Here is a 27,155-nt window from a genome sequence, read left to right as displayed (position 1 = left end):
GGTAGTTACCGATATGTATGTTCCTATTACCATTTTCTTAATTGTTTTGGGTTTGTTTTTGTAGTTCTTTTCCTTCTCTTGTGTTTCCTGCGTAGAGAAGCTCCTTTAGCATTTGTTGTAAAGCTGGTTTGGTGGTGCTGAATTCTCTGAGGTTTTGCTTGTCTGTAATTTCCCCTTCGAATCTGAATGAGATCCTTGCTGGGTAGAGTAATGTTGGTTGTAGGTTTTCCTCTTTCATCACTTTAAATATGTCCTGCCACTCCCTTCTGGCTTGCAGAGTTTCTGCTGGAAGATCAGCTGTTAGCCTTATGGGGACTCCCTTGTATATTATTTGTTGCTTTTCCCCTACTGCTTTTAATATTTTTTCTTTGTTTTAATTTTTGATAGTTTGATTAAAATGTTTCTTGGCATGTTTCTCCCTGGATTTATCCTGTTTGGGACTCTCTGCACTTCCTGACTTGATTGACAATTACTTTTCCCGTATTAGGGAAGTTTTCAACTATAATCTCTTCAAATATTTTCTCAGTCCCTTTTTTTTCTCTTCTTCTTCTGGGACCCCTATAATTTGAATGTTGGTATGTTTAATGTTGTCCCAGAGGTCTCTGAGACTGTCCTCAATTCTTTTCATTCTTTTTTCTTTATTCTGCTCTGCAGCTGTTATTTCTACTATTTTATCTTCTAGGTCACTTATACATTCCTCTGCCTCAGTTATTCCTCTATTGATTCCTTCTACAGAATTTTTTATTTCATTTATCATGTTGTTCATCATTGTTTGTTTGCTCTTTAGTTCTTCTCGGTCCTTGTTAAATGTTTCTTGTATTTTCTCCATTCTATTTCCAGGATTTTGGATCATCTTTACTGTCATTACTCTGAATTCTTTTTCAGGTAGACTGTCTATTTCCTCTTCATTTGTTTGTTCTGGTGGGTTATTACCTTGCTTCTTCATCTACTGTGTATTTCTCTGTTTTCTCATTTTGCTTAACTTACTGTGTTTGGGGTCTCCTTTTCACAGGCTGAAGGTTCATAGTTCCCGTTATTTTTGGTGTCTGCCTCCAGTGGGCAAGGTTTTTTCATTGTGTTTTGTAGGCTTCCTGGTGGAGGGGACTGGTGCCTGTGTTCTGGTGGATAAGGCTGGATCTTGTCTTTCTGGTGGGCAGGACCACGTCCGGTGGTGTGTTATGGGGTGTTTGTGAACTTACTATGATTTTAGGTAGCCTCTCTGCTACTGGGTGGGGTTGTGTTCCTGTCTTGCTAGTTGTTTGACATAGGGTGTCCAGCACTGTAGCTTGCTGGTCATTGAGTAGAGCTGGGTCTTAGCATTGAGATGGAGATCTCTAGGAGAGCTTTTGCCATTTGATATTATGTGGGACTGGGAGGTCTCTGGTGGACCAATGTCCTGAACTTGGGTCTCCCACCTCAGAGGCTCAGGCCTGACACCCGGCCAGAGCACCAAGACCCTGTCCGCCGCACAGCTCTGAAGAAAAAGGAGAAAAAAAAAAGAAAGAAAAAAATAAATAATATAACATAATTAAAAATATATGTTATTGAAGATTAAAAGAAATAGAAAAGTAATTTAAAAAAAGAAAGAAAAAAGAAGAGAGCAACCAAACCAAAAAACAAGTCCACCAATGATAACATGCTAAAAAGTATACTAAAAAAAACCCAAAAACGAATAGACAGAATCATAGAACAAATGGTAAAAGCAAAGCTATACAGACAAAAATCACACAAAGAAGCATACACATACACACTCACAAAAAGAGGAAAAGGAAAAAAATATATATATATATTTATATATATTAAAGAAAAAGGGAAGAGAGCAACCAAATCAATAAATGAATCTACCAATGATAAGCTCTAAATACTAAATTAAGATAAATATAAAACCAGAAACTAATTAGATGCAGAAAGCAAACCCCAAGTCTACAGTTGCTTCCAAAGTTCACCGCCTCAATTTTGGGATGATTCGTTATGCATTCAGGTATTCCACAGATGCAGGGTACATCAGGTTGATTGTGGAGATTTAATCCACTGCTACTGAGGATGCTGGGAGAAATTTCCCTTTCTCTTCTTTGTTCTCACAGCTCTTGGGGTTCAGCTTTGGATTTGGCCCCGCCTCTGTGTGTAGGTTGCCTGAGGGCATCTGTTCCCTGCCCAGACAGGACGGGGTTAAAGTAGCAGCTGATTAGGGGGCTCTGGCTCACTCAGGCTGGGGAAAGGGTGGGGTACGGAATACAGGGTGAGCCTGCGGCGGCAGAGGCCTGCGTAACATTGCAACAGCCTGAGGCATGCCGTGTGTTCTCCCGAGGATGTTGTCCCTGAATAACAGGACCCTGGCAGTGGCGGGCCACACAGGCTCCCGGGAGGGGAGGTGTGGATAGTTACCTGTGCTTGCACACAGGCTTCTTGGTGGCTACAGCAGTACCGTTAGTGTTTCATGCCTGTCCCTGGTGTCTGTGCTGATAACCATGCCTCACGCCTGTCTCAGGAGCTTGTTTAGGTCGTTCTCTGAATCCCTCCTCCTTGCGCACCCTGAAACAATGGTCTCTTGCCTCTTAGGCAGGTCCAGATTTTTTCCCGGGATTCCCTCCTGGCTAGCTGTGGCACACTAGCCCCCTTCAGGCTGTGTTCACGCAGCCAACCCCAGTCCTTTCCCTGGGATCTGACCTTCAAAGCCCGAGCCTTATCTCCCAGCCCCACACACCCTGGCAGGTGAGCAGACAAACCTCTTGGGCTGGTGAGTGCTGGTCGGCATCGATCTTCTGTGCGGGAATCTCTCCTTTTTGCCCTCCGCACCCTTATTGCTGCGCTCTCCTCCGCGGCTCCGAAGTTCCCACCCTCCGCCACCCACAGTCTCCGCCCACGAAGGGGCTTCCTAGTGTGTGGAAACCTTTCTTCCTTCACACCTCCCTCCCACTAGTGCAGGTCTCGTCCCTATCCTTTTGTCTCTGTTTATTCTTTTTTCTTTTCCCTACCCAGGTATGTGGGGGAGTTTCTTGCCTTTTGGGAAGTCTGAGGTCTTCTGCCAGCGTTCAGTAGATGTTCTGTAGGAGTTGTTCCACGTGTAGATGTATTTCTGAGGTATTTGTGGGGAGGAAGCTGATCTCCATGTCTTACTCCTCTGCCATCTTGAAGGTCCCTCCCAGCATGGTTTTATTTCTTTCTGTATCTGTCTCTCTCTGCCCCTCCCTCACTCTCTCCCTTACTATTTTCCCCTTTTTTCCCTACCTTCCCTCAATTAACCATTTTTACACCTCTCTGTTTTACTTTATTCTTTTTGCTTAACAAAAAATAATGTAACAAATATCTATATTCTGTCTTCATATAATTGATAACTTGTAGTGTTTTATGAAGAGGTTATGACCTACTGATTTTCTTTTTAGTATGTAGCTATAATGGCAACTAATAGTGTTCATTCAGACTTTTATTGAAACAGATGGTTGCAGTATGTGACTTTAAAAATCCATTTCGTAGAATGAAATAATAATTGTTAAAAGGATGAGCCTCATTCCCATTTCCCCACTCCCAATTCTCTGGTAGTTAAAATTTCAAGGCAATATTAGAAAAACTCTTAAAGTTATTTTTTATAAAGTACATAAAAATTTCATGAAGAAACTGGCTTTTGAATGGGATCTTGAAGGTACTGAAAGTTCTGAATAAAAAAATGTGGTGGAAGAAGTATCTATATATGAAGAAGAGTAGCATATATTTTATTTTTTAAAAATCTTTACTGGAGTATAATTACTTTACAGTGTGTTAGTTTCTGCTGTATAACAAAGTGAATCAGCTATATATATACGTATATCCCCATATCCCCTCCCTCTTGCTTCTCCCTCCTACCCTCTCTATCCCACCCCTCTAGGTGGTCACAAAGCACCAAGCTGATCTCCCTGTGCTATGCAGCTGCTTCCCACTAGCTATCTGTTTTACATTTGGTAGTGTATATGTGTCAGTGCTACTCTCTCACTTCGTCCGAGCTTACCCTTCCCTGCTGAGTCCTCAAGTCCATTCTATGCATCTGTGTCTTTATTCCGTCTTGCCCCTAGTTTCTTCAGAACCATTTTTTTTTTTTAGATTCCATATATATGTGTTAGCATACAGCATTTGTTTTTCCCTTTCTGACTTAGAGAAGCATATATCTTAATTTGGTTGGGTGTTGGAATACATGAAGTGGAAGAATGGAAAACAAGGTTGAAATCTAAGTGATGGACAGGCTATGGAAGTCCTGTCCCTAAGTAATAATCAGTGCTGCATTTTATTGTGCTTACCATTATAGTAAAATATATTGGAGAATATTTGCATAAAATCCAGGAGACTTTAAAATATAAATCTGGTAGTTAGGTACATATTTAATATTGCAGTAGTCAAAGTAGCTACTGACTTCTGGGGATTCATATTTTGTATATGGCAAGGTGTTTTAATTATGTGGACTTTTTCTTAGATATAAAATTCCACATAGTTTCCCCCATTATTTAAGGGTATTGTTCTCCCTTTTTTTCCATCTTTATTTTTCTCTAGCTTTATTAAGTTAATAATTGACAAATAAAAATATAAGATATTTAAGGTGTACATGATGATTTCATATATGTGTACATTGTGAAAGTAATCCCCTCATCAAGTTAATAACTATATCCATCACCTCACAGAAATATTTTGAATTTTATTATATTTATTTTTTATACAGCAGGTTCTTATTAGTTATCTTATTTTGTACATGTTAGTGTGTATATGTCAATCATCAATCTCAATCTCCCAATTCATCCCACTACCACCAACCCCCCACCACCACCTTCTCCCCTTGGTGTCCATACGTTTGTTCTCTACATCTGTGTATCTATTTCTGCCCTGCAAACCGGTTCATCTGTACCATTTTTCTATGTTCCACATATATGCATTAATACATGATATTTGTTTTTTATATTTTTGCCTTAATTCATTCTGTATGACAGTCTCTAGATCTATCCACGTCTCTACAAATGACCCAATTTTGTTCCTTTTTATGGTTGACTAATATTCCATTGTATATATGTTCCACATCTTCTTTATCCATTCATCTGTCAGTGGGCATTTAGATTGTTTCCATGACCTGACTATTGTAAATAGTGCTGCAGTGAACATTTGGTGCATGTGTATTTCTGAATTATGGTTTTTATTGGGTATATGCCCAGTAGTGGGATCGCTGGGTCATATGGTAGTTCTATTTTTAGTTTTTTAAGGAAACTCCATACTGTTCTCCATAGTGGCTGTATCAACTTATATTCCCACCAGCAGTGCAAGAGGGTTCCCTTTTCTCCACACCCTCTCCAGCATTTGTTGTTTGTAGATTTTCTGATGATGCCCATTCTAACTGGTGTGACGTGATTCCTCATTGTAGTTTTGATTTGCATTTCTTTAATAATTAGTGATGTTGAGTAGCTTTTCATGTGCCAGTTGGCCATCTGTATGTCTTCTTTGGAAAAATATCTGTTTAGGTCTTCTGCCCATTTTTTGATTGGGTTGTTTCTTTTTTTATATTGAGCTGCATGAGCTATTTATATATTTTGGAGATTAATTCTTTGTCCGTTGCTTCATTTGCAAATATTTTCTCCCATTCTGAGGGTTGTCTTTTCATATTGCTTGTAGTTTCCTTTGCTTTGCAATAGCTTTGAAGTTTAATTAGGTCCCATTTGTTTATTTTTGTTTTTATTTCCATTACTCTAGGAGGTGGATCAAAAAACATGTTGCTGTGATTTATGTCAAAGAGTGTTCTTCCTATGTTTTCCTCTAAGAGTTTTATAGTGTCCAGTCTTACATTTAGGTCTTTAAGCAATTTTGAGTTTATTTTTGTGTATGGTGTTAGGGAGTGTTCTAATTTCATTCTTTTACATGTAGCTGTCCAGTTTTCCCAGCACCACTTATTGAAGAGGATGTCTTTTCTCCCTTGTATATCCTTACCTCCTTTGTCATAGATTAGTTGACCATAGGTGTGTGGGTTTACCTCTGGGCTTTCTATCCTGTTCCATTGATCTATATTTCTTCTTTTGTGCCAGTACAATATTGGCCTGATTACTGTAGCTTTGTAGTATAGTCTGAATCAGGGAGTCTGATTTCTCCAGCTCAGTTTTTTTCCCTCAAGACTTCATTGGCTATTTGGGGTCTTTTGTGTCTCCATACAAATTTTAAGATTTTTTGTTCCGGTTCTGTAAAAAATGCCACTGGAAATTTGATAGGGATTGCATTGAATTTGTAGATTGCTTTCGTAGTATAGTCATTTTCACAATATTGATTCTTCCAATCCAAGAACATGGTATATCTCTCCATCTGTTTGTGTCATCTTTGATTTTTTCATTAGTGTCTTATAGTTTTCTGAATACAGGTCTTTTACCTCCTTAGGCAGGTTTATTCCTAGGTATTTTATTCTTTTTGTTGCAATGGTGAATGGGATTGTTTCCTTAATTTCTCTTTCTGATCTTTCATTGTTAGTGTACAGGAATTCAAATGATTTCTGTGCATTAATTTTGTACCCTGCAAATTTACCAAATTCATTGATTAGCTCTAGAAGTTTTCTGATGACATCTTCAGGATTCCCTATGTATAGAATCATGTCATGTGCAAACAGTGACAGTTTTACTTCTTTTCTAATTTGTATTCCTTTTATTTCTTTTTCTTCTCTGACTGCCATGGCTAAGACTTCCAAAACTATGTTGAATAATAGTGGACATCCTTGTCTTGTTCCAGATCTTAGTGGAAATGCTTACAGTCCCCCCCCCCCACTTTTTTTTGTGGTATGCGGGACTCTCACTGTTTTGGCCTCTCCTGTTGCAGAGCACAGTCTCCGGATGCACAGGCTCAGCGGCCATGGCACAAGGGCCTAGCTGCTCCGCGGCATGTGGGATCTTCCCAGACCGGGGCATGAACCCGTGTCCCCTGCATTGGCAGGCGGACTCTCAGCCATTGCGCCACCAGGGAAGCCCCAGTTCTTCACCTTTGAGAACAATGTTTGCTGTTGGTTTGTGGTATAAGACCTTTATTATGTTGAGGTAGGTTCCCTCTCTGCCCACTTTCTGTAGAGTATTATCATAAACGGGTGTTGAATTATGTCAGAAGCTTTTTCTGCATCTATTGAGATGATCATACTGGTTTTATTCTTCAATTTGTTAATATGGTGTATCACATTGATTGATTTGCATATGTTTAAGAGTCCTTGCATCCCTGTGATAAATCCCACTTGATCATGGTGTATGATCCTTTTAATGAGTTGTTGTATTATTTGCTAGTATTTTGTTGCAGATTTTTGCATCTATATACATCAGTGATATTGGTCTGTAATTTTCTTTTTTTGTATTATCTCTGTCTGGTTTTGGTGTTAGGGTGATGGTGGCCTCATAGAATGAGTTTGGGAGCATTCCTTCCTCTGCAATTTTTGGAAGAGTTTGAGAAGCATGGGTGTTACCTATTCTCTAAAAGTTTGATAGAATTCACATTTGAAGCCACCTGGTCCTGGACTTTTCTTTGTTGGAAGATTTGTAATCAGAGTTTCACTTTCATTATTTGTTATTGGTCTCTTCACATTTTCTGTTTCTTCCTGGTTCAGTCTTGGAAGGATATACCTTTCTAAGAACTTGCCCATTTCTTCCATGTTGTCCATTTTATTGGCATAGAGTTGCTTGTAGTAGTCTCTTACGATGCTTTGTATTTGTGCGGTGTCCATTGTAACTTCTCCTTTTTCATTTCTAATTTTATTGATTTGAGTCCTCTCCCTCTTTTTCTTGATGGGTCTGGCTAAAGGTATATCAAGTTTATTTATCTTCTCAAAGAACCAGCTTTTAGTTTTATTGATCTTTGCTATTGTTTACTTTGTTTCTATTTCATTTATTTCTGATCTGATCTTTATGATTTCTTTCCTTCTCCTAACTTTGGGTTTTGTTTGTTCTTTCTCTAGTTCCTTTAGGTGTAAGGTTAGATTGTTTACTTTAGATTTTTCTTGTTTCTTGAAGTAGACTTTTATTGCTATAAACTTCCCTCTTAGGACTGCTTTTGCTGCATCCCATAGGTTTTGGATCATCATATTTCTGTTGTAATTTATCTCTAGGTATTTTCTGATGTCTTCTTTGATTTCTTCAGTGATCTCTTGGTTATTTAGTAATGTATTGTTTAGCCTCCATGTGTTTGTGCTTTTTACGGTTTTTTCCCTGTAATTGATTTCTAATCTCATAGCGTTGTGGTCAGAAAAGATGCTTGATATGATTTCAAATTTCTTAGATTTACCGAGGTTTGATTTGTGACCCAAGATTTGATCTATCCTGGAGAATGTTCTGTGTGCACTTGAGAAGAAAGTGTAATCTGCTGTGTTCGGATGGAATGTCCTATAAATATCAATTAAAGCTATCTGGTCTATTGTGTGATTTAAAGCTTGTGTTTCAGTATTAAGTTTCTGTCTGGATGATCTGTCCATTGGTGTAAACGAGGTGTTATAGTCCCCTACTATTATTGTGTTACTGTCGATTTTCTCTTTTATAGCTGTTAGCATTTGTTAGCATTTGCTTTATGTATTGAGGTGCTCCTATGTTGGGTGCATATATGTTTATAATTGTTTTATCTTCTTCTTGGGTTGATCCCTTGATCATTATGTAGTGTCCTTCCTTGTCTCTTGTAACATTCTTTATTTTAAAGTCTATTTTATCTGATACGAGTATTGCTACTCCAGATTTCTTTTGATTTCCATTTGCATGGAATATCTTTTTCCATCCCCTCATTTTCAGTCTCTATGTGTCCCTACGTCTGAAGTGGATCTCTTTTAGACAGCATATATATCGGTCTTGTTTTAGTATCCATTCAATGAGCCTGTGTCTTTTGGTTGGAGCATTTAATCCATTCACGTTTAAGGTAATTATTGATATGTATGTTCCTATTACCATTTTCTTAATTTTGGGGGGTTCGTTTTTGTAGGTCCTTTTCCTCTCTTGTGTTTCCTGCTTATAGAAGTTCCTTTTGCATTTGTTTTAGAGCTGGTTTTGTGGTGCTGAATTCTCTTAGCTTTTGCTTGTCTGTAAAGCTTTTGATTTCTCCATCGAATCTTAATGAGATCCTTGCAGGGTAGGGTATTCTTGGTTGTAGGTTCTTCCCTTTCATCACTTTAAATGTATCATGCCACTCCCTTCTGACTTGTAGACTTTCTGCTGAGAAATCAGCTGTTAACCTTCTGGGGGTTCCCTTGTATGTTATTTGTCCTTTTCCCCTTGTTCCTTTCAATAATTTTTCTTTGTTGTTAATTTTTGTCAATTTGATTACTATGTGTCTCAGCATGTTTTTCCTGGGTTTATCCTGCCTGGGACTCTCTGCACTTCCTGTACTTAGTTGGCTCTTTCCTTTCCCATGTTTGGGAAGTTTTCAACTATAATCTTTTTAAATATTTTCTCGGGTCCTTTCTCTCTCTCTTCTCTTTCTGGGACCTCTGTAATGTGAATGTTGTTGTGTTTAATGTTGTCCCTGTGGTCTCTTAGGCTGTCTTCATTTCTTTTCCTTCTTTTTTTTTTTTTATTCTGTTCTGTGGTAGTGAATTTCACCATTCTGTCTTCCAGGTCACTTATCTGTTCTTCTGCCTCAGTTATTCTGCCATTGATTCTTTCTCATGTATTTTTCATTTTAATTATTGTATTGTTCATTTCTGTTTGTTAATTCTTTAATTCCTCTAGGTGTTTGTTCTTTAATTCTTCTAGGTCTTTGTTAAACATTTCTTGCATCTTCTCAATCTTTGCCTCCATTCTTTTTCCGAGGTCCTGGATCATCTTCATGATCATTATTCTGAATTCTTTTTCTGGAAGGGTGCCTATCTCCACTTCTTTAGTTCTTTTTCTGGGGTTTTGTCTTGTTCCTTTATTTGGTACATAGTCCTCCGCATTTTCATTTTTTCTATCTTTCTGTGAATGTGGTTTTCCTTCCACAGCCTGCAGAATTGTAGTTCTTCTTTCTTCTGCTATCTGCCCTCTGGTGGATGAGGCTATGTAAGAGGCTTGTGCAAGCTTCCTGATGGGAGGGACTGGTGGTGGGTAGAGCTGGGTGTTGCTCTGGTGGGAAGAGCTCAGTAAAACTTTAATCTGCTTGTCTGCTGATGGGTGGGGTTGGGTTCCTTCCCTGTTGGTTGTTTGGCCTGAGGCAACCCAGCAATGGAGCCTACTGGCTCTTTGGTGGGGTTAATTGCAGACTCTGGGAGGGCTCATGGTAAGGAGTACTTCCCAGAACTTCTGCTTCCAGTGTCCTTGTCCCCACAGTGAGCCACAGTCACCCCCCGCCTCTGCAGGAGACACTCCTACACTAACAAGTAGGTCTGGTTCAGTCTCCTATGGGGTCACTGTTCCTGCTCCTGGGTCCCGATGCGCACACTACTTTGTGTGTGCCCTCCAAGAGTGGAATCTCTGTTTCCCCCAGTCCTGTCGAAGTCATACAATCAAATCCCACTAGCCTTCAAAGTCTGATTCTCTAGGAATTCCTCCTCCCATTGCTGGATCCCCAGGTTGGGAAGCCTGACATGCAGCTCAGAACCTTCATTCCAGTTGGTGAACTTCTGTGATATACATGTCCTCCAGTTTGTGAGTCACCCACCCAGCAATTATGGGATTTGATTTTATTGTGATTGCGCCCCTCCTACCATCTTATTGCAGCTTCTTCTTTGTCTTTGGATGTGAGGTATCTTTTTTGGTGATTTCCAGTGTCTTCCTGTTGATGATTGTTCAGCAGTTAGTTGTTCTTCTGGTGTTCTCGCAAGAAGAGTGAGCACATGTCCTAATCTACCATCTTGAACCAATCTCTCTTTGTTTTTGTTTTTTTTTGGTGAAAGCATTTAAGTTCTCCTCTCTTAGCAAATTTCAGTTATACAGTTCAATGTCATCAACTATAGTTACCATAGTATACATTAGATCCTCAGACTGTAGTCATCTTGTAACTGAAAATCTGTACCATTTTTACAGAGCTTTCCCTATTTCCCCCACCCTTCAGCAACCACTTTTCTATTCTCTGTTTCTGTGTTTGACATTTTTGTTTAGATTCCACATATAAGTGTTACCATGTGGTATTTGTCTTTCTCTGGATTATTTTACTTATGCTAATGCTCTCCAAGTTCATCCATATTATTGCAAATGACATGATTTCATTCTTTTTAAAGGCTGAATGACTTTCCATTGTGTATATATATATACCACATTTTCTTGATCCATTCTTTCATTGATGAACACTTAGGTTGTTTTTGTATCTTGGCTATAGTTAATAATGCTGCTATGAACATGTGACTAGAGCTATCACGTTGAGATATGGATTTCTCTTTGGATACATACCCAGAAGTGGTATTGCTGGATCATGTGGTAGTTCTATTTAATTTCTTGAGGAAACTCCATACTGTTTTCCATAGTGGCTGCATCAATTTACATTCCTACCAACAGTTTGCAGGGGTTCCTTTTTCTCCACATCCTCCCCAGCATTTATCTTTTTTATTTTTAATAAAAGTAATCCTAAGTGGTGTGTGGTGATAAATCATTGTGGTTTTGATTTGCATTTTCTTGATAATTGGTGATATTGAGCACTCTTTCATGTACCTGTTGGCCATTTGTATGTCTTCTTTGGAAAAATGTCTATTTAGGTCCTTTGCCAATTTTTAAGTTGGGTTATTTGGGTTTTTGCTATTGAGTAGTATAAGCTCCTTACATATTTTAGATATTGACCCCTTATCAGATATAAGATTTGCAAATATATCTTCCCATTCCATAGGTTGCCTTTTCATTTTATTGATGCTTTCCTTTACTGCACAGAAGCTTTCTAGTTTGATGAAGTCTTACTTACTGATTTTTTCTTTTTTTCCTTATCCTTTTGGTGCCATATCCAAAAAATCACTACCAACACCAATATCAAGGAGTTTTTTTTACTCTGTTTTCTTCTAGGAATCTTATGGTTTCAGGTCTCACTTTCCAGTGTTTAATTCATTTTGAGTTAATTTTTGTGTATGGTGTAAGATAGTAGTTTAATTTTATTCTTTTGCACATGGCTGTGCAGTTTTCCCAACACCATTTATTGAAGAGATTATCCTTTCCTTATTGTATATTCTTGATTGTCATAAATTAATTGACCATGTGTATGTACGTTTATCTCTGTGCCTGTTTTTATGCCAGTACCATACTGTTTGATTACCATAGCTTTGTAATGTTGTTTGAAATCAAGCAGTGTAATGCCTCCAGCTTTGTTCTTTCTCAAGATTGCCTTGGCTATTTGGGGTCTTTTGTGGTTCCATACAAATTTTAGGATTATTAGTTCCATTTCTGTAAAATCTTTCATTGGAATTTTGACGGGGATTGCATTGAATCTGCAGATCACTTTGAGTAGTATAGACATTTAAATGATATTAATTATTTTAATCCATGAGCACTGAATATCTTCCTATTTAGCTGTATTTTCTGCAATTTCTGTCATCAGTGTCTAATAGTTTTTAGTATACAGATGTTTCATCTCCTTGGTTAAATTTATTAAGTATTTTATTCTCTTTGCTGCCATTGTAAATGGGATTGTTTTCTTAATTTCTCTTTCTGGTAGATCGTTGTTAATGCATAGAAATACAAGTGATTTTTGTACATTGATATTGTATCCTGAAACATTACTGAATTTTTTTGTTGTAACAGTTTTTGGTGGAATCTTTAGGGTTTTCTATCTATAATATCATGTTATCTGCAAATAAAGACAGTTTTACTTGTTCCTTTCTATTTTGGATGCCTTTTGTTTCTTTTTCTTGCCCAACTGCTCTGGCTAGGATTTCCTTACTGTGTTGAATGAAAGTGGTGAGTTTGGGCACCCTTGTTCCTGATCTTAAAGGAAAAGGTTTTAGTGTTTCACCATTGAATATTAGCTGTGGGTTGGAGTGGTAGATATAGAGTCCAAACCCTTTGCTCCTCAGGGAGAAGCTAGGAGTTGGGAGTTCTCTCCCAACTGTATGGCATTGTGCTAGGGTAGGGTTTATGGTAACAGTGTGTCTCAGCCTTTTCTATTCATTTTAATGTGGAAATTTTATCATTTGTCCAATGTGCAGGAGTCACTCACCTAGTTTCTGGATCTCTTTCATAGGGGATGCTCCAAGTGTAGCTGTACATTGGGTGTGCCTGTGCAAAGAGGGAAGCTTAGGAACCTCTTATATTGCCACTGTAAGGGAACAAAACCTTCCGCCCCAAAATGTCTCTTTGTCATGCAGATTATTTCAAGCTGAAAACATTCTAGGCCCAAAAGACTCAGGAAGAAACATTGACCTTCCTCCTAATTGCCTAAGAGATTTTGGATAGACAGCCTGTTCCCAGAACAGAGCTATCATCAGAGATATCTGCAAATATAGCCTAGATGTGGTGTGGGAAAATTGCCAGGGCCTACAAATCAGAGTCCACTCTGTGTCCCATTGTCTGCATGGCCCAGCAAACATTTATGTACCAAACATTTGCTTTTCCATCTCCATATGAATTACCTTTCTCCCCTTTGAAGTCCCAAACCACTATTCCCAACATTCTCTTTTGTCTTTAGCTGAAGATGGTATTAAAGGTGAGGACTTCGGGGCTTCCCTGGTGGCACAGTGGTTGAGAGTCTGCCTGCTGATGCAGGGGACACGGGTTTGTGCCCCAGTCTGGGAAGATCCCACATGCTGTGGAGCGGCTGGGCCTGTGAGCCAGGGCCGCTGAGCCTGTGTGTCCGGAGCATGTGCTCCGCAATGGGAGAGGCCACACAGTGAGAGGTCTGCGTACCGCAAAAAAAAAAAAAAAAAGGGTGAGGACTTCAGCCATTTTGGTGAATTACTCAGTTTTCCTGGATCTCTCTCATGTATACATGTTATTAAACTTTTGTTTGGTTTTCTCCTGTTAAAGTGTCTCATGTCAATTTAATTCTTAGACCAGTTATAAGTCCCTGGAAGGGCAGAGGAAAATTTCTTCTTCTCTGACACAATCTTGGTTAACCCTTGGGGGCAGAAACCAACTTTGCTCTCTTATTTTAATGTTAATCTAAGCAAAACCATTAGAAGCAACTATTAGGAATATATATATATATATATATATATATATCTCCAACATGCACACACATACATATATACATACAAATGCATACCTGACATAGCCAAATAAAAAATCACTTTTTGATTGTCAACTATTTTAACTTTATTGTACAACATCTCTTCAGTGGACTTTGTACCCTTTGACAGCCCAACATCTGAGCACCTTGTCTATGCCTTAGGTATTTCTCACTTTATGAATTTTGATGATAGGCACAGCCCACCTACCTCTATAGAATCTGGAAAAAAAAAAAACCCAGATAACTGTTTCAGCCTGTTTTGCTGCTAGTGAATGGGCATATGATCTAAGCTCAGACTTTGATGTACTTGTCCTGTACCTTGAATCAGAGGTTAGTGACCCAAAGAAATAAGACCCACAGGGCAGCTATTGTAGTTGCAGGCAGTTGTAGGATCTGCAACAGCATTGAGTTTTGAGGGTTAGTAATGCCAGTGATGCCAGAAGAGGTTGTTGTTCATTTTCCAGGTGTAGAAATGGTGTAGTCAGTGGTGTCCAGTGTTCACCAGTGCCAGCAGTGGTGTCTTTATGAGACTAATCATGGCATAATTTTGACTGTGACCCCACAGCTGCCTCGACTTCCTTGTTCTTGCCAGTTGCCAAATCGGCTTCCTCAGCCCTCTTGGCAGGTCTATTAGCTATCCACTTTCCCTTTCTATTTTTATATCAATACTCAAAGAGAATTTATTTATTTTTTATTTTTATTTTTTTAACATCTTTATTGGAGTATAATTGTTTTACAATGGTGTGTTAGTTTCTGCTTTATAACAAAGTGAATCAGTTATACATATACATATATCTCCATATCTCTTCCCTTTGGTGTCTCCCTCCCTGCCACCCTCCCTATCCCACCCCTCTAGGTGGTCACAAAGCACCGAGCTGATCTCTCTGTGCTATGCGGCTGCTTCCCACTAGCTAGCTATTTTACATTTGGTAGTGTATATATGTCCATGCCACTCTCTCACTTTGTCCCAGCTTACCCTTCCCCCTCCCCGTGTCCTCAAGTCCATTCTCTAGTAGGTCTGCATCTTTATTCCCATCTTACCCCTAGGTTCTTCATGACCTTTTTTTTTTTTTTTTAAGATTCCATATATAGTGTTAGCATAAGGTATTTGTTTTTCTCTTTCTGACTTACTTCACTATGTATGACAGTTTCTAGGTCTATCCACCTCACTACAAATAACTCAATTTCGTTTCCTTTTATGGCTGAGTAATATTCCATTGTATATATGTGCCACATCTTCTTTTTCCATTCATCTGTTGATGGACACTTAGGTTGCTTCCCTGTCCTGGTTATTGTAAATAGAGCTGCAATGAACATTGTGGTATATGACTCTTTTTGAATAATTGTTTTCTCAGGGTATATGCCCAGTAGCAGGATTGCTGGGTTGTATGGTAGTTCTATTTTTAGTTTTTTAAGGAACCTTCATACTGTACTCCATAGTGGCTGTATCAATTTACATTCCCACCAAGAGTGCAACAAGGTTCCCTTTTCTCCACACCCTCTCCAGCATTTATTGTTTGTAGATTTTTTGATGATGGCCATTCTGACCGGTGTGAGATAATATCTCATTGTAGTTTTATCCAATTTCCTTTTAATTTATTTTCTGTTTAAATTAACCAAAGATGCTTTCATTTCTTTTAACTAAGAATCCTAACTGATGCAATATTCTTCTTTAATATAGGTAATTGAAAGTGACTATATCCAGTAAAACATTTAGACATAGAGTACTTACTGTTTACTAGCATTGGGTACCTTAATAATAGTCTAAAAAGTTCTGTTTAAGAAATTACCTTTGACTTATACATAAGGATCCTTTTTTACTTTCACTGTCGTTTAGTGATTAGTAAGCTGATCTAGCAATTGGTCTTGAATTCCTAATTAATTTTTTCTTAGGCAAATAGGAACAGGGTTCATGTAGTACATAGAATTTAGTGAAAGTCATAAGATAATGTCCTGGATAATGGAAAATCAGCCTGGAATAAATTCAGTTGGTTTATGCATATATTAAGACTGTATTTAGACTTTGACTTATCCCTAATTCTATTGATGTTTATAATGTGGGAACTGCTTATACAATTGATATTTCTTTTTTCTCTTTATAATCTGGATTGTTTAGTGTTATTGCAGACTCTATCATACTTCTTACATTTCTGACTTTGAAAAGTCACTTTTCTCTCTGTGCCAAAGTTTTTTAAGTTTTGAAATGGTGGAGAATAAACTAATCCCAAAGGTCCTCTCTAGCCTTAGCATTTAATGAGTTAATGAAGTGTAATTTGTTTCCTTTTCCTTTTCTAAAGTTTGAATGCCAACAGTGCACTTATGCTGCATGGAGCAGAATAGATTGGATTTATTGTTCAGTGACCTCAAAATGGTCAATTTAAGACACACTATTGGGAAATATATTAAAGAACAAGTTCAGTAAGCGGCAGAGGACTTCCCTGGTGGTGCAGTGGTTAAGAATCCACCTGCCAATGCAGGGGACACAGGTATGATCCTGGTGCAGGAAGATCCCACGTGCAACAGAGCAACTAAGCCCATACACCACAACTACTGAGCTTGCACTCTAGAGCCGTGAGCAACAACTACTGAGCCCATGTGCCACAACTACTGAAGCCCACCCACCCTAGAGCCCATGCTCTGCAGCAAGGAAAGCCACCACAATGAGAAGCCTGCACACCACAATGCAGAGTAGCCCCCGCTCACTGCAAATAGAGAAAAGCCTGTGCACAGCAACGAAGACCCAACACAGCCAAAAATAAATAAATTTATTAAAAAAAAATAAAGTGGCAGAGTCTGGGGATATTCAGTAACTGTCATTCATGTAGTTTATGAAAATCATTTGGAAAAATGAACAGCTTTGTATATTCACAGTTGGCATACTTGGCAGGCAGTAAAAGGCACTGGTTAGAAATTTTAAAGCTAGATTTCTTGGCTTTGAATCCTGGTTCTACCACTTATTAGCAGTATGACCTTGGGCAAATTACTTAACTTCTCTGTGTCTTATTTCTTCATCAGTAAAATGGGGATAAAAATAGAACTTACCTTACAGAGTTGCTATGAAGATTAAATGAGTTTATACATGTAAAGATTCTGGAGTATCTAGAATGGTACAAGATTTATGGTACTCATTATTAGCAATTTTATTTTCATGTTATTATTACATAATTTCATATAGCTAAAATACATTTTGTTATTTTACTTACAATTCTTGCACAAATCTTGAATTTGAGAGCATACTTTCATGTATATCCAAAAGATATATTGTGTAGATCTGACTATATTATCAATGTTTTATAGTGTTCTGCTATTATTAATAGAGCAAATATTTTATAACTGTTAAATACTGCATTACCATTGGGATTCAGTGCAGTTTTGGCACAAAGATTATGTGGTTTGAAGCACATCCATAATGAATAGCTGTTTTTTAAAGAAGTTGTGGGCTTCCCTGGTGGCGCAGCGGTTGAGAGTCCGCCTGCCAATGCAGGGGACACGGGTTCGTGCCCCGGTCTGGGAAGATCCCACATGCCGCGGAGCAGCTGGGCCCGTGAGCCATGGCCACGGAGCCTGCGCGTCCGGAGCCTGTGTTCCACAACGGGAGAGGCCACAGCAGTGAGAGGCCCGCCTACCACCAAAAAATAATAATAATAATAATAAATAAATAAAATAAAGAAGTTGTGAGGTTTCAGGTACACATAGCTGATATATTAATGTAACTGAAGTTGCTCTAATAATAAACTTAACATTTCCTTAGATCCTATATAGATTTTGATCTTCTCTCTATTCCATGTTGATTTCAGTAGAATATTGAAATACAAGGTGAAGAAAATAGCAGTGTTGACCAAGAATATTGCTATCAGATGAGAATGTTTCAATGATACATTCTTTCCAGTGTATTTATTTCTCTACTTATTTTGTTTTTTTATAACAGGTTTATTTTATGCTTAATTATTCATCATAGGTCTAGAGCCTTTTTTATTAGTTCTTGGATTTTCTATCTGGGAAAATTTTGTGAAGCAGTATATATACTTTACAAATAATTTAAGAACATTTTCACAGTTGTCACTAAACTTTTAGATTTTAATTCCAAGTCTTCAATTCAGCTAAAATGGCAATTGTTTTAGAGACTGTTTCTTTAATCATTATATGTTTTATCATGCTTCCCTTTTCAGGACCAGAGTTCTGATCAAGCAGGAAAGGAGAAAGCAAAAGGTAAAGAAAAAATATTTTTATTGTGTCTCATAGCCTTATGAGAACAGTAATCTTTTGGAACAGTTTTCCAAGGTTGATAAATTCACCTGAGTGAAACTGGAAGACCATCTTTCTTTAGTCTTCTTCCTTCTTGTAGATAGCTTAATTAGCTACCCATTTTGCTCAGGCAGAGAGTTAAGGATCATGTTGATTCTTGTTGTCATCTAGTTCCAATATATCCCAAGTCTGATCACTTCTCACTAACTGTACTGTTAGCCCCTTGATCCACATCATTATCATTTATTGCCCAGAGAACTATAATGACCTTATAACCTATTTCCTACATTTTTTAGTGTTTTTTTAAAATTATTACACTGATTGTATTACATAGTAAAGTTGAGCATGTATATGCCTTGCAACTGAGCAGTATATATCCCAGAGAAACTTCCACAAGTGCACTTTATGTACATGCTTGTTTGAATTGTTGTTGTTAAGTAGCAAACAAAAAAAAAAAAAAGAAAGAAAGAAAGAAAGAGAGAAGGAGAAAGAGAGGAAGAAGAAGGACAGGGTACAGGGGAGAGAAAAGGGAGCGCCCAAACCTTCAGGATCAGTAGAATGGTTAAGCAAATTGTGGCCTACCCAAGTAATGGTATAGCCATGAAATGTATCATGTGAATGTAATTAATGTAGATGAATCTCAGAAACAGAACGTTGAGCAAGGGAAGCAACTCACAGAAGAATACCAGCAGTGAGATTCCATTTACAAAAAGTTCCAAAACAGTAAAAATATGTTCAAAGGTAGTAAAATTTAAAGAAAAGCAAGGGAGTGATTATGATGTAAGCAGGATATTTGTTAACTCAGTGAAATGATACCTTATTGTAAGTTTAACTTGTATTTTCTTGATTACTAATGAAGCTGACTATCTTTTCATTCAGGTTTTCTGTTTTGGGTTTTTTTTTAACATCTTTATTGGAGTATAATTGCTTTACAATGGTGTATTAGTTTCTGTTTTATAACAAAGTGAATCAGCTATACATATACATATATCCCCATGTCTCTTCCCTCTTGTGTCTCCAGGTTTTCTGTTTAATGAGGTGCTTTTCCAAGTATTTAAAAATTTTTTTCCTTGGGTTCTTTGTCTTTTTCTTACTGTGTCTTTATACATTTAGGAATTCTTTGTCAGTTATATGTGTACTCCATAGCTTTTATTTTTACTTTCTTAATGATATCTTTGAAGGAAAGTTCTTACTTTTAATGTCATTGAATTTATCAAAATTTTTTTTTTGCTTTTTTTTTTACTCTTTTGTATTCTATTCTTCACACAGCAGTTAGTATGTTTTTTAAACACAAGCCAGAATTTATCATTTCCCTGCTTAAAAGCCTCAATTACTTTTCATTGCTTTTAGAATAAATCTGATTTAAACATATCTAAGAGGACCTGAAGGTTCTGCATGCTGCCTGCTTCTCTGACCTTATTTTTTACTACTCGCCCTATTGTTCATTGTATTTCAACCACACTGAGCCTCCTTCTGCCACTCTTCTTCCCTTTCTCTGGAATATTCTCCCTTGAGATAGTTTTATGTCTGGCTTATCAATCTTGGGTCTCAGCTGAAGTATCTCTTAGACTGGCTTTCTCTGATCACTATATCTAAATAGCTCCCCACCCTCCAGTTACTCTCTCTTCAGTACTCTCTCTTATTCATCACTCTTTTCAAAGTCTGGTATTTTCTTATAAATTGGTTGATTCTGTTCTCTTCCCCCACCCCCTGTTAACATATATTCATAAAAAAAGGATCTTATCACTTTTATTCATTCTGTATCTCCTGTGCCTAGAATTGTGTGTAACATAGGCACTCAATAACTAAATAATCTATGAATGTAATCTGTCCCCAGACTATTTTTCAAAAAATAATCTAACTCTATTTGGATCATTCTTTTGAATATTTATAAGAAAGAAAAAGACTCATGGCCCTTTCCCAAAGTATTAATCTCTAGTCATGTCACTTTCTTATTCTTTGAAAATGTCATACCTTCCTTTGTCTCCTCAAGCCTCTCTTCCCCAACCCTGTTCTTTATCACTTCATACTCATTAGATGACCGTGTCTCATATTTCAAAGGAGATAGAAGCTATCAGATGAGAATTATCTGAAATTCCTATCACCAGTTCTATAAACCATCTTATATCTTCACCCATCTTCTCTTTCCTTCCTGTAACTAAGGAAGTAGTTTCCTTTTGTCAAGGTCTCTCTATCTGTGATCTGGATTCCATTTACTTCTGCTTTCTCAGGGACCTCACTGCATCAGTTACTTCACCCCTTTCTTGTATCTTCAACCATTCTGGGTCAACTGGAGGTTTTGCATCAATATCATACATACTCAGTTCTCTCCTGTTGAAACAAGTAAAAGCTCTCTCTGGATCCTTTCCCTTTTCTGCTATGCCCCTTCCCACTTACCTCCCGTTCACTTCTCAGAACACTCCACTATACAGCTCTTGCTAATGCTGAAATTGAACTTCATGTTGTTCAATTCAAAGGATATTTTTCAGTCCAACTTACTTTAATATGTCATTATCTCCTGCAGTTTACCATTACCTCCATCTTTTCTTTTTGTAGGTGTGTGAGATATAAACAAACCATTCAACACTTCATAAAGTGGACAGTCTCCATTTGGAGAACTGCACACTCCCTTTATCTTGAAACAAGCTCTTACCTTGCTTTCTTTAACACATTCTCCAGATTCTATTCCTGTCTCTCTAGCTGCTTCTTTTAAATGGCTATTATCAAGTTAAAAATTGATTATTTCCTGAGGTTTTCTAATTATCTTATAATAATTTTCTATTTGGGTCTACCGAATGAAACTTGATAGAAAAATTGAGCCTAACCTTGTCAGGTAAATCAGTTAGTCACATGCCTTTGTTCTTTCTGGGAACACAAAGATTAGAGGCTATCATGATATCTAGAGTATGAGGATCCATTCTCTTCAGCACCGTGTCCCCTGAAATAAAGACTTACTTGCTTTGTAGATAGTTGTTGTACTGTTCTTCCTTATTCCTAGAACCTTATATTTCTGTCCTCTGGCTTACTCTTGACTCATCCATCTACCTTAGAAATAATTTCATAAGAAACCTTCCCTCTCCTCCTCTGCCTGACCTCCCACCACCTACCCACAGGTTGACTACCCTTTTGGGGTAGATCCTATAAAATCTCCTATTACATTGTGTTGTAATTATTTGTGTCACTGTCTCTCTCACCATAGTCTTATTCATCACAAAGTATACTGCCTTAAGAAATAACATCTTAATTCTAAGATATCATTAATTGTAAGATCCATAGTCAGTTTTTTCAAGGGAAAAAATATTTACATCCTAAAGGTACTGTCATTTCATCGCTGAACCATAGTGTGATCTTTTCTAAGACATTTAAGTCCAATTTGGGATTGCAAATCACTGAAACAAATTATAAACAGATATGTTTATCTACAGTTAATTTTGCATAACAACATGACATTTACTTTGTTGCTTGAGAACTGGTAAGTTTCTTACAATTCTTACAAGTTTTTTACAATCTTAAGTCTAAGTCTACAGTATGAAAGTCTATTATAATTAATGATATTCTGAAAGGTTAATGTGAAAGAGCTTTAATTTCTTGGAAAAGCGATACTTCCTCTTTAGTTTTTTTGCCATCTTGGACCTTCCTCATTTTTGATATCTCACATAATCATGTTTATGGCAGTGTATTATGAATTATTAATGGAAGAGAAGATGTTTTCACAATTTGTTATAGTGTTAATACATAGTAGTTGCTCAATAAATAAGTTTTAAACAAATAAATCCCTTTGAACTTGGTAAATTAAGGATATAATCTGAAAGAAAGGAATGAAGATAAGGAAGAATAATTAAGTTCAGACAACCAAGAAGAGAATAAATGCTGGATGATAAAAGATAATTATGTACAAGTCTGGTTTAAAAAAAATTATAGTCATGGAGGTATAACAAAGGGAATTAAATTGGCTTTGGTTGCAGATTATTTCTCACATAGCTGATTCCCCCCCTTCTCATCTCAGCTGACTTTTAATGGCACCCAGCTGAGAATATCTTTAAGGATTTTTATATCTATAGAATAGCACACTTTGTAGAAAAACAAATTTGTAGCCTGTCAGATTTGTTTTATCAGATTTTTAAAAGCTTTCTACATTCAGATAATTTTGATACCTGTAAAGTTCTGTTTTAAAAGTATTACATTTAACAAAAGAAAGATTATAAGAGGCTGTGAAATTTAGACTCTTTAGGCAAACTGCAAGTTATCATGACTGATTTTAATTTGTAAACATATAAAGTGTGTGTCACAAGAATATAAAAATATCAAGTCAAGGGCTTCCCTGGTGGCGCAGTGGTTGAGAGTCCGCCTGCCGATGTGGGGGACACAGGTTCGTGCCCCGGTCCGGGAAGATCCCACATGCCACAGAGCGGCTGGGCCCGTGGGCCATGGCCGCTGAGCCTGCGCGTCCGGAGCCTGTGCTCCGCAACGGGAGAGGCCACAACATACCGCAAAAAAAAAAAAAAAAAAAAAAAATCAAGTCAATTACTTGATTGTATTATTGCTTTTTATTATTTATGATTCTGCCTGAAACCATATAGTTGCTGCAATAACTTTTTATAATTCCTTTAGGAATATTTTGAAAAGAAAAGGTTAAAATCAAAAATGGAATTACTGGGAGTTTCATCCCCTGTCAAAAATTCTACTGTCAGTTTAGACCTCCTTAATCTGTATATGGTAAATCAGATATCTTGCCAGAAGAAAACACCTGGTAAGTAAGTTTTTCTAATACCATTTTGTTTTGATTCTGATGTGATTATAAGATTTAGTTCTCTAATAAGTGTAATTTTAGAACTCAAAGGATGTGGAAAGTAAACTAATTTTAAAACTTGGTTGCCTGGTTAAACAAGATTTGTTAATTTTTGCTTAAAATCTGTTGTTGTTTAATCCATTTACTTTTATTTTTAGGTTAAGTGTTATATAAAATTAATTTTTTAAGGTATGGCTAGACTTATTACAGTGCAGCTGTTTCAGTTATTACATTATTCTGTCTAAGCAGATAGTTATCAAAGTTTAGCCAAAGAGAAGGAAATAAATGTATTTACTATCTTATACTATTTAGAGAATTTGTTTGAAAGGAAGAGCTGAAAGGATTTTTGTCTCAATGATCAGTTTCCTATCTCGCAATCTGAATAATTTCGTAGGCATTCCTGGGGTATTAACTATGGTAGTCTAATACTTCAAAATAAAATTCCTTTTTGCATGCACTTTGATTCTTTAAGTAAATAAAAAGTTTAATCAGATTATGTTTTTTCTCTCTGAAGGGAACTTGTGTCTGATATTTAATTTTTAAAATAAATGCTAAAATGAGAGCTTAAAGAAGTAAGAGAGTTCATAAATGATGGATAGAAATTGATCATACTGTTCTTAGTATCCCCTCTTTTCCTTTCTCTGCCATTTTTGTTTCTCCCTCCACAGATGGCAGTTTACACAAGTAAAAAACTTTTACTGTAGTAAAAGTAAATACATTATTCATGGACTTTGGGAATAAAAGCTTTTGTTGTAAATCTGTTTGTTGAATTTACCTTTTATTTTCTTCACTTATATAATACAGTGTTATCAACTATAGTCACCACATTTTACACTAGATCTTCAGACCTTAATCATCATACAGCTCAAAGTTTGTGCCCTTTTACCAGCCTCTCCCTATTTCCCCTACTCTCCAGTCCCCAGCCCCTGGAAACCACTTTTCTACTCTGTGTTTCTATGAGTTTGACATTTTTTTTTTAAGATTCTACATGTAAGTGATTCTACATTTTTTTTTTAAGATTCTACAGTGCACAAGGGTTCCCTTTTCTCCACATTCTTGTCAACACTTGTTATCTCTTCTCTTTTTGATAATAGTCCTTCTGACAGGTATGAGAAGATATCTTATTGTGGTTTTGATTTGCATTTTGCTGATGATTAGTGATGTTGAGCATCTGTTGGCCATTTATATGTCTTTGGAAAAATGTCTATTCAGGTCCTCTGCCCATTTTTGAATTAGATTGTTTATTTTTTTGCTAATGAGTTATGTGAGTTCTTTATATACGGTGGATATTAACCCCTTATTAGATACATGATTTGCAAATATTTTCTCCCATTCCATAGGTTGCCTTTTCATTTTGTTGATGGTTTCTTTTGCTGTGCAGTAGCTTTTTAGTTTAATGTAGTCTCACTTGTTTATATTTGCTTTAGTTGCCTTTGTTTTGCTGTCAAATCCAAAAACTCATTGCCAAGATGGATGTCAAGGAGCTTAACCTTTATGTTTTCTTCTAGGAGTTTTATGGTTTCGAGTCTTATAATTTTTACTTTTTTTTTTTTTTTTTTTGGCCATGCTGTGTGGCATGCGGGATCTTAGTTCCCAGACCAGGGATCGAACCCTTACCCCCTGCACTGGGAGTGCAGAGTCTTAACTACTGGAACGCCAGGGAAGTCCCTCAGGTCTTATAATTAAGGCTTTAATCCATTTTGAGTTGATTTTTGTGTACGGTGTAAGATAAGGTTCCAGTTTTGTTCTCTTGCATGCGCTGTCCGATGATGAATTCATCTTTATGTATTTTCTTTCTCCCTTACTTTCTTTTCACTTATGCATTCAACATATGTTTACTGAATACCTACCATAAGTATTGTGTTGGATGCTGGGAATAGAATAGAAAGTGACAAGGTTGGGACACGATACCCCAAAATATGGCACCTTGGCATTTTGAATATTTTAAGCTGAAGGAATTTGAGAAGCAGCATGTGCAGGAAGGATTCTCATGTGAGAGGTACCCTATACCTGGAGGAAAGGAACATCTTTATCTCCAGACAGAGGAGCACTGAGAGGAATCTAAATGAACAGGACTGCTGTTTTCCCCAGTTTACTACACTTTGCTCATACCCTTTTTTTGTCCTATCACATTCTTCATGACTTTCCATTGTTCATCAAACCTAGCATTAAAATGCTCAGGTTTAAACACTTCTTTGGATCTTCATTTTCTTTTGAAGTTTGCTATGTAAAACCTATATTAAGTAAATTTGTATGCTTTCCTCTTGTTAATCCCTGTTTTGTTACAGGGGCCCCAGCTGGGAGTTTAGAAAGGTAGAGGATAGAGATATTTTTACTCTCCTACAAAAGCAAGACTTTATTAGTGAGGACTCATGGCTGCAAACAACAGACATTTAAAAATATATACTTATTTAATGTTGTGAACTGAATGTTTGTGTCCCCCCCCCTCCAAACTCATATGTTGAAATCTTAATCCCTAATGTGATGGTTCAGGAGGGACATTTAGGAGGTGATAATGTCATGAGGGTGGAGCCCTCATGGATAGCATCATACCCTTATTAAAGAGACCCCAGAGAGCTCTCTCTCCCTTTCTACCATCTGAAGGCACAGTGAGAAGATGGCTGTCTGTGAAACAGGAAGCAGGCCCTCACCAGACACCACATCTGCCAGCGCCTTGATCTTGGACTTCACAGCCTCCAGACTGAGAAATAAATTTCTGTTGTTTATAATCCACCCAGACTATGGTATTCTGTTACAGCAGCCTTGAATGGACCAAGGCACTTAACTAAAAGGAAGGGCTGTGGTGCAGCCGGGCCTCAGAGACTGCTTGAATCAGGGACTTGAATACAGCCAAGATTCTTTCTCACTTCAGATATTAGCTTCATTCTCTCAGACTGTCTTCATCATTGAGGCTTAAAACATTACCTTAGGGGCTTCCCCGGTGGTGCAGTGGTTGAGAGTCTGCCTGCCGATGCAGGTGAAACGGGTTTGTGCCCCGGTCTGGGAGGATCCCACATGCCGCGGAGCGGCTGGGCCCGTGAGCCATGGCCGCTGAGCCTGTGTGTCCGGAGCCTGTGCTCCGCAACGGGAGAGGCCACAGCAGTGAGAGGCCCGTGTACTGCAAAAAAAACAAAACAAACAAAAAAAACCCATTACCTTAAAAAACTAATATTGCTCATCTCTCCTAGTTTTGCTACCAGGGAAATACTGAGATTTGTTTCTCTAGTTCTGAACTTTAAAAAATTCCACTGGAGGGATGTTGCCTTGCCCTACTGGTGCCAGGGCCCAGCACTGGAACAATTACTTATTTTTTTAACTTTTTATTTTATACTGGAGTGTAGCCGGTTAACAATGTTGTGACAGTTTCAGGTGAACAGCAAAGCGACTCAAACCTACATATACATGTATCCATTCTCCCCCAGGCTCCCGTCCCATCCACGCTGCCATGGAGGAATTACTTATAACCAGAGGGAACAATTATTAATTCTTCTTGGGTCAGATGAGTACCCATTATTTTTTCCAGAAAGGCAGGGTTTTATAACATAAAAAGTCTCCACTAGAACTACATAGTTGGTGCATGTGTAAAAGCATTTCACAGAAAAGAAGAGTTGTCAAAAGTACTGAACAGACAAAATAGAGACTTCTTCTATAAAGAGAGACAAGGATTCTGCTCTATAAAGTTTAAAAATCTAGTGAGGGAAATAGAGTTAATCAAGTACTACAAACTATAGTAAGTGCTATAATAGAGAACTTATATAGCGCTATGGGAATGTATCAGACAACATCTGATATAGTCTGGGGGTCAGGGAAGTCTTGGAGGAAGAAAAAAGTAGAAGTGAGTAGAGCCTCTTTCAGGAGGAATATATAAGATGATGAAGAAAAAGAGATGATTTGACTTACTGATAGTATTGTAATGACTTCTAGCATATATATCAATAGAATATAGGTGGTTTCAGTAAATTTCTAAAATGTACATTTATTTAATGAACATAGTATATCAAACAATGCTTTTAAAAGATTTTATTATTCTTATAAATTTTTATAAATTGTAATTGTA

At 37.4% G+C, this 27,155-nt stretch overlaps 1 protein-coding gene across 1 annotated transcript in view; it reads left to right on the top strand.

The window, feature by feature from the left end:
• Positions 1 to 18,240: 18,240 nt before the first annotated feature.
• REDIC1 (regulator of DNA class I crossover intermediates 1) overlaps positions 18,241 to 27,155 on the top strand; it is a 72,039-nt gene continuing 63,124 nt past the window's right edge. Inside the window, 2 exon segments of the mRNA XM_060114200.1 lie at positions 18,241 to 18,273; positions 22,921 to 23,059. Of these exon segments, the coding sequence (XP_059970183.1) occupies positions 22,954 to 23,059 (106 nt within the window). The 5' untranslated portion in view covers positions 18,241 to 18,273; positions 22,921 to 22,953.

The sequence above is a fragment of the Mesoplodon densirostris genome, chromosome 11, assembly GCF_025265405.1.
Source record: "Mesoplodon densirostris isolate mMesDen1 chromosome 11, mMesDen1 primary haplotype, whole genome shotgun sequence".
Classification (NCBI taxonomy): Eukaryota; Metazoa; Chordata; class Mammalia; order Artiodactyla; family Ziphiidae; genus Mesoplodon; species Mesoplodon densirostris.
The sequence above is the reverse complement of the archived record's forward strand: the minus strand, read 5'-3'. Positions and strand labels throughout refer to the sequence as shown.